Source organism: Otolemur garnettii, unplaced genomic scaffold (assembly GCF_000181295.1).
Source record: "Otolemur garnettii isolate 467f Iridium unplaced genomic scaffold, OtoGar3 scaffold00006, whole genome shotgun sequence".
Taxonomy (NCBI): domain Eukaryota; kingdom Metazoa; phylum Chordata; class Mammalia; order Primates; family Galagidae; genus Otolemur; species Otolemur garnettii.
Genome location: NW_003852401.1, coordinates 6,820,398 through 6,829,403, shown reverse-complemented (window position 1 = coordinate 6,829,403; position 9,006 = coordinate 6,820,398). Strand labels below are relative to the sequence as shown.

Here is a 9,006-nt window from a genome sequence, read left to right as displayed (position 1 = left end):
AGGACAGAGAAGGGCAAGGCCATTGTGGATGTTGAAGATGCTGCTGGACTGGGGGGAGGTGGGCGACCCTGAGCCTTGGTCTCCAGGTTCTCTGAAGATGGTGCTGTGGGCCCGCATCTTAAATAGGGAACATAACTAGCTTCTGCTTTCTGGATGTCCCCACATTACTTTCTCCTCCTGTTTTTGCTTTCTTTATGCACTCTCTACATGGCTTTAGAGCATTTTCTCACCCAAATTATTTTCATGTTCTTTTTCATTATTGTCTCCCCATTCCTTGACCAGTGTGTCTTTTAAGATTATTTTTAATTGGAGCTCTGTGAACCTTTCATACAAGTCAACTACAACTCTGAATATATAGTCTCTGTATTTCTCCACTTTTTATACAATGAATGGCTATGTTGAATCTCTGTATTAAATGCAGGGTTGAAAATGTACTACAAATGAAAATTATAAGTTAAAATGCCACAGTTCTGTTTACAAAGTACTGACTTTCAACCTAACTTCATGACTAAGTTTGGTTAGTGACCTAATCTTTTTGGAAAGTAGTTTGGAGTATACTCGGGGAACTAAAATTAGACCTACCATTTGATCCTGAAATTCATCTACTAGGTATATACCCAGATGATGAAAAATCAGTTTCCATCAACAACATTTATACCAGAATGTTTATTGTAGCCCAATTCATAATTGCGAACATAGGTAGACAGCCCAAGTGCCCATTGACTTATGAATGTATTAATAAATTGTGGAATGTTTGCCCCATGGAATACTATGCAGCCATATAAAAGATGGAGACTTTACATCTTCTATATTTACCTGGATGGCACTGGAACATATTCGTCTTAGTAAGGTATCTCAAGAATGGAGAAAAAGTATCCAATGTACTCAATATTACTAAGATATCAATATATAATTGCCTAGACATTCATATGAATGGTAAAACATAACTATAGTCCAGAAAGTAGAAGGGAAGAGGAGAGTGGGGGGTGGGGTAGGGCAGATGCAGTAGGAGGGAGGATGGAACAGGGATGGTATTTGAGGAGACCTCACCCAATGTGCATGATACAATGGAACATTTCAAAACAATTAAGTAAAGAATGTAATTTTGAAGGATGTGTTAATCAGTTCAATGTAAGCATTTCACATGGTATATAAAATCAGTACAATGAACCCCATAAATGCATCAATGTACACTGTTATGATTTAATAAAAAAATCAAAAAAATAAAAATCAACAAGTGACTCTTAAAAAATAAATGAATATGAAATTAATTCTTTAACATTTACTTTTAGGGTACTTAACCTTTAATTTTGCTTCATGAGAAACATTTTAATTTCTCTAGCTTGGAGATAATTATCCATGTCTTTTTTCTCTTCATTTGTTGACATAGATATTGATGTGTTGAGTATTTCAGTGGAATTAAAGAAGTTATTGAGTATTTGTATTGAATTCACAAAGTCCACCACACATATTGAAGAACTAACCATCAAGCAAAACATCCAGAAGAAGCTAATGATGGCACACATGTATACAGAAGCCACCTCTCCTGATTTGACCCTGAAATCACAGACTTCCATCCAGCATAGGTTTGTAGTACTGACCTTAGATACATATTTTGTTATTTTTCCATGAACCCAATGTCAGTGCTCCTTATGTGATATATAAGAAAATTCAGTGAAAATCAATAATTACAGAATAATGTTGTCACTGGTAGCATTGAGCTTGCAGGATCCCAAACTTTGTGACATTTAAAATTTGTTTCCATCTCCAGGAACTAACTTCTACACCCTTGGGAGCAATGTTACATCCGAGGAGAATCCATATACCTGATACACCATCATCACTTTGATTTCAAAAAAAAATTTTCACATTAAAATTCAAATTAATAAAATATTTTTCAGAGGGTCTCAGTTCTAGCTGATTCTTTTCAAACTAACAGTCTATCTTTGTCCTAAATGTCCTAAATGCATTATTAGTGAATGGGCTGTACAATTTTCTTACAAAGTATTCAAGATGCCAGATATCTGTCTCTCTCACATCCGCTTTCATGGGAAGCACAAGATATCACTTTTTTCATTGTAGTGAATGAGGACAAAAATAAAGCTAATGTTTGTGTAAATGTGATCAAAATGTAAAAAAGGAAGCAATATCCAATTAAGAAAAAAATAATGAAAAAATGGAACTTAGGTAACTTAGCTACATTCATCCCAGACAAGATGGATTGAGGGAGAGGAAAGAGCAGAAGCAGAGTGGTGGGGGAGGGCTACAGCCTGCCAGTGGGCTCAGAGAAGAGTTGTCATTCCAGGTCCAGGGGCCATCTTCAGCTTTGCTGGATCCAACTTTCACAAAGAGTCACTGGAGACACCAACCAAAAGGTAGTATCCAAAAGAAAGGTGAATTTTGAGAGTACAATATTCTCTTCAGATAATAGGTGTTTATTGTACCATGTTAGTTTCTAATGGATACATAAACTCAGAAGATCAATACTTTTCTTGTCATGTCTCTAACAAGAGGCAAGGAACTGGTGATTTCAAAAGTTACTTCCTCTAAATTAACAGAATTAACTGATAAAGATAATGTTAATGAAAGGAATGAAATAGTTAAATCATTAGAGGTGTTTATTTTCAGTAAGATATTGTTCTTAGCACTTGCAAAATCAATGCTGCTCATTTTACCCCAAGGAACATTACCACCGTTCAGATTTGCTGAACAGCTATTCTGTTCATATCCCCATTTATTCACTGGATATAGTAGTGATCAATTCAGATAATGATAGGTGACTAACATCCTCATTTACAAAAGAAAAAAGGGGAGCACAGGCCACTGAGTAATTGTGAAGCCATGGCTGGAACCCAAAATCCAACTCTGAATCCTCAGCTCTTTCCTAAATCACATTGTGGTAGCATCACACACAAACTACCTGATCAAGTGAAACTTAAAAGACTGCCCATTCTGAGTGCTGTCAAGGATGTGGAGTGACCATACTTGTTACACTTCTGATGGGGATAAATGCAGGGCAGCCACTCGAGGACATTGTTTGGCAGTTTTTTTTTTTTTTAAACACACTCCTAATATGACACAAAGACATTTCACTCATGGGTCTTAACCCAGAAATACTCCCACACATGTGCTTGTCAGCAGCTCATAAACAAAAAATGCCCACACAAAAACTTGAAGTCAATTATATATCAACAAAATTGGAGAAAAGAACAGAGAACATGCCTCAGTTGTGTAGTTCCTTTGCTCAAGTGAAGCAGGAACGTCCTTATGTCCATGTGCCTGGAAATTCCTACTCAGCCCGTGTGAAAGCCCATACATTTGACAAAGTCTTTCACTCTCATGATGACCTCCTGGAGTCTGTTCCACAGCTGTTTGGAGCTTGCAAGTTATCCTACATTCCAATTAAGAAAATTTAACACACGTTATTACACACGCACTCCCAAGAAGCTGAGAGCACTTTTGAAGTCAGGAAAATCACTTGATTAATTATCAGCAATTGATTTTGGTAGATATCACCAGGTTCAGAAAGATCCTGTCCTTGCACCAAATCTGCCTGCTAGAAGATAGAGGGAAAGAAATTATTGGCATGGACGGTCACATTACTATAAAGCAACTCACGTCATTACCTGACAATTAGGCATAAACCTCAGAAGCACATGCCTTTTGGTTGCTAAAGAAATGTGAACACCAGCTGAGAAAGCAAGAATAATGAATTTCAGGCCACATATCCCAAGTCAGGATAGGTGTGTCTTCCAATACGGATACACAGTATCTGAAATGCCTTGGAGGGAGTCGGAACGAGTGGTCAGCGTGATCATTCATCACACTAGGTTATATAAATATCAGTGATATGCTGTAAGGTTGAAGAAAGAAAACAGGAAATCCCAGAGAAATGCAGCAGGATCTACAGCCCAGAGCCATGGTGGGACCTGCTAGGATGGATCATGTGAGGAGCTGTGGGCTCACTGTCCACTTCTCTTTCTCCTCCCTGTCTCTCAGGAGGACTATTTCACAGCTCTATGATGCTGACCTGGGTCTCCAATGGACCACGTATTCTCTGTGTTCAGTTACTGAGGAAGCAGCATGCTTGAGAACATTGAGACCTTTAGCACTTTATTGGGCCCTGGATTTTGGTTCCACTTTTCATTTTTGTGTACATCTAGGATCTTTCAAATGTCACATAAGTGTAGTCAAAAGAATGCATATTTACTAATGTCTGAAAAAAAACAGATACATTCAACCCACAAAAAGACTGATTCTCATTTCTTTTCTTTCTATCTCCTACTTTTCTAAATTAATTATGAGAATACAAAGACATTTGGAATAGGAACTCTCAGGAGAGATTAGAACCTCACCAGTACAGAAAAGAGTGGTCAGGACCAGGGCAGAGTGGACACTAGGACTTCAAGCTCTTGCTCACAGTCTACCTCCTTGGTATGGTAGAAGGATCTAGAGTGAAGTGTCAGTAGGGGATTCAGTGTTCCTGGATTGGGTCATTCAGACATCCAAGGAAAACAGGCCCTCAGCCCTGTTTATCAGCCATTTTCCTTCTCAGGTGTCTCAGGACCAAGCCTCTCTGTGTGTCAGACCAACATGGAGAGCAATGCTGAGCCTCTGAACGGCTCCAATCAGACATTGCTGGACATGTCTTCAGGGAGTAGAATCATGTCAAATGGAGAAGACAGGGTTCTGCAGATCTAAAATGCTGTGTGAAATAAGCTAAAAGGCCTAAGTGCAGAAATCTATTCCTTAGTTCATTTTTTAGAGAAGAATTATGAGAAGATACTTTTATTTAAAACTGAGTAACATGGAAAGAGTACAATTCTCAAAATCAATGTAGAAAACCACAGTATTCCCTAATAATGAATGTATAGTGCTTTCTGAACAGAGGGGAGTGAAATTGTTCTACCAACCCAGAGGCAGGAAGAAAGCTAATGGGTACGGTTCTGCTGTTGAGTTCCCTGGCTCACCCTGGGTGGGTTGACTTTTCTAACTCTGTTCATTGAGAAATCAGGTTTTCATCCATGATAGAGATCACTCCCTGGAACCAGTCCTTCTCAGAAAATAACAACCTTGGAGGAGAGGTTATTATTTTTCAAGGAAAAGTTGCTGACAAAAGTCACTTGGAAAATGAATAGAACCTATAAGATGAAAGATGAAGGCATCTATTCACAAGGCCTGTATTCCAGTAGATAACATTGTTTCTCACCAAGATATGCGTTAACAGTTCCGATACTGCTAGGTAGTATACTGGGGGTTTAATATTAAGTAAGTTGATGTCCAGTGGTGAGAGCCAGTTTTGGAGTGAGAAGTTACAGATAGGGGATGAGGGTGGAATGTTCCATGTGGTAATGGATTAGAGTTATAGATATCTATCAGAATAATCTCATGTTTACTTTAGTATGAATGTACATCACTGTATATACAAATATTTGGAAATATGTTTGTTTATTAAAGGTTGATTTTAGCACATTTATTCTATTGCTCTGTCATTTAAGAAGGCCTAAAAGCACGGACGCCCCAGGAGGAACAAGCACATCTAGCACCCAGATAGGGGTCACTGATATCATTTCCAGTAGGAGAGCTAGGGCTTCTTAAAGAAATGGTGAATTCAAGGACTATGGCAGGGGCTATAAAATATGAGCCTGGAGCATCATAGAATGCCTGAAAGGAAGTGCTAAACACGCACACAAATACATATCAGGATGGGATATGTCAAAGAGACAGAGGCGTCAACTGAAAGTGTTTAAGAGTGACTGACCCTGTGAAAGTATGACCAACAATTTAAAGTAGGATTGGATTATATTCAAAAGTAAAAACATCCAGTAATTCATGGTGACATAAATAATTTATTGAATAAACAGACACAAGAGAGAAGACAAATTTTACATGAAGAGGAATCATAAATACTTTCTATAGATATTCCACCCTCTAGGGTGTGTAGCATAATTCTTCTCTCCCTAAACGTGGACTGCATTTAGTCCCTTTCTTCCAAAGAGAGTAAGATGGAAAAGGGGGAAAATAGAGTAACTTTGACAGAGGAAATCCTGACCACCAGGACCACAGCCAGGTGACTAGTACCACAGCCAGGAGACTGGGTTGAACACGTGCAGTGGTAAGTTGTGTTGGTCGTATGTCCCTAGAAATGAAAGTCACAATTTAAAAATGGTCTTCTCAAAAATCCTAAACACAGTAAGTCATCAGAAAAAACATTAGACAAATACCAATAAAGAGACAATCTGTAAGATACTTGATTACCATTCCTCAGAACTATCAAAGTCATCAAAAACAACGAACTTCTACAAAAAAGTCACAGCTCAAAATTGACAAGGAGCCATGATATGAAAGGTAATGTGGTGCTGTGGATGGGATCATGGAATAGAAATGAGGTTAAAACCAAGAATAGTGTATCAATCCTGGTTTATTAATTAAGAATAATGTCCCTTATCTAATACAATACTTTAATAACAGGGGGAACTGGGTGTGGGTTATATGAAAACTCTCTGTACTAACTTCATCATTCTCCTATAAATCTAAATCTATTCGTAAAAAAGTATTTATTAAATAAGTTTGAATTTCTAATCAAGAAACTACAACATTTAAAAATGAAAGCCAGCTTGCAATTTGAAATAAAATGTTTACAATGCATATATCTGTTAAAACATTTTCCCCCAGAATATATCAAAAATCCTTATAAATCAATACAAGAAACAGCCCATGGATTGTTAAGGACAGATATCCATATACTTAACATCATTGGTCACTAGGGAACGCCAGTGAGAACTACAATGACATATTACATCACAGACACCAGGATGCCTGCGTTAGAGAGACAGTATAAAGTATTGGTGGGGAAACTGTAACTCTCACACATTCTGGGAATATAAAACATTATGGCCTCTTTGAAGAATTGATTCTTATAATTTAAACATGCACATACCTTAGGTCTCACATTCCTTGGCATTTATTTATGGCAGTGGTTCTCAAGCTGTGGGTCGTGACCCACAGGAACTGTATTAAAGGGCCATGGCATTAGGAAGGTTGAGAACCACTGACTTATGGGAATGTCTATTAAAAAACCTTTTTCCAGATTTAATAATTTTCTTCTGTATCTCTTTCTGTATTTTGAGTTAGAAAAGTTTTCTGTGTGCCAGTTTTTACCAGAATTCTTTTGGATAGTACTTGTATGATTTCAGGGTTGACATTTAGATTTCTGATCAATTTTGCTTATTGCATATATATGTGGTAGAATGTATTTACCTAGTTCTATGTTTTCTCCAATTAATTTTTTTTAGAGAAATATCTTTTACCAGAAAATTCATGGTAGCTACAATCATTATAGCCACAAACACAAGCAACTTAAGAATTCATCACTATGAAATACTGATATATGTATGTTAAAGATTACTAATTCAGTGGAATACTACTTAGCAATAACAAAGTTACTGGTATAGCTACTTTTGTCCTGCTGACACAGGAAAGGGGAGATTTTTCTTATTTGGCCCAGAACCACCAAGGTCTTCCTGCTAAGCAGACCATGGTTCTGAGGCAGGTCACAGTCCAGAGATGCAACAGGGCCCTAGCGGCACATCACCAGGGCCGTCAGTAGGGGGAGCAGGACAGCCAACGGGAAGTGAGGCTGCAGCTGGCCTGCCTGAGCCTGGGGTCTGGGTGAACCTGGGATCCTAGGTTTTCTGAAGACTTTGTTTCCATGCATGGCTTTTAATGGGGAACATATAATTTTCATTTCCAGAACATTTTCTATACTTCTACTTCCACTTTTTGTTTCCACTTCCATATTCTATATTTGGTCTATTTGAGCATGTCAATAATCTTAGCCCTTAATTTTTGCAATATAGTGTATATTGCACAGTAAACTTCAGATATGATACAAATGAATATTAATTAAATGAAACATATATTTGTCTTTAAAAGTGAAATGCTTATGGAAATATAAACACTACACACAGTTTTATGAACAAATATTCTTTTCTGTTAGAAGTGAAAGTTTTGGCCCTGGTGCTAGGCTGTAGTTTACACTCCATGCTTCACATAGGAAATCAGGCTCCATCAACCCTGTGGGTTTCTGTAGTTGGTTGAGAATTACAGGACCGTCTGTGGCAATAAACCCTGTAGAAAAAAAAAAAAACCCTGTAGAAGCAGGAATTGAATTTTTTCACTGTTTTATTCATAGCAGAGGCTGGTGGTTATTAGTTAATGAGCTTCTCTAATGTTTTTCTTTTTCCTAGAACACTCATGCAAGTCCATGTGCTCAGGCTTCACTGTGGCCACAGGTCAGGACTAACAGACCCATCCTTATCATTTTCTTTTCAAGATCTATAAACTTTCTGAGATTGTGCTAGTGCCCCTAGCAAGAATCCTCATTCTTTTCAGGTGCATATGGGTGTGGAGATTCTAATCCCAAGATAATTTCATTTTTCCACCACCTCACTCTGGAGGTAGTTATTATATTCACCAGCACCCTTTTTTCTAGAGTGACAATGTCCTCAGGTCAAACTCTTCCAGATTCATTCCCCTAGCAGGCTCACAAGTTTAGCACTCCTTTACTGGAGAGGAGTCTATTTCTTTAAGCCAAAATAATTGATCCTCCAAGACCATGGCCCATGCCCCTAGAGTGACCATGTGAAAGACTCTAGTTCTCAGAGACAACTTTCTCCTTTGCTGACCCATTCCTTTCACATGCGTCAACAACCCTCAGAGGATGAAAACCAAAGTTTCTTTTGACTAAGTAGATGGAGAAATTATTCACTTTTGCTATTTTAACTTTAGCAAACAAATCATTTTTATTTGCCAAGCATAGCTTTAATTCTTTAACTCTTATTTTTATTGTTCTATACCTAAAACTAGTGAACACGTGATCTGTTTACTCCCTCTGAGCTGGGTACCAGCGAGTCAGTAATGATGTATCTCAGTAGCTCACTAAGAGCGCATCACAGAAATGAGCAACTGTCAGGTGTTCTTCAAGTCAGCGTGAAGAGGGCTCTT

The 9,006-nt window shown here is 38.0% G+C and overlaps 1 protein-coding gene across 1 annotated transcript in view; it reads right to left on the bottom strand.

The window, feature by feature from the left end:
• Positions 1–9,006, bottom strand: part of LOC100945944 (interferon alpha-4-like) — a 12,373-nt gene that overhangs the window by 526 nt on the left and 2,841 nt on the right. The window contains exon 2 of the mRNA XM_012812771.1: positions 7,543–7,579. Coding sequence (XP_012668225.1) covers positions 7,543–7,579 — 37 coding nt within the window. The remainder of the gene's footprint in view (positions 1–7,542; positions 7,580–9,006) is intronic.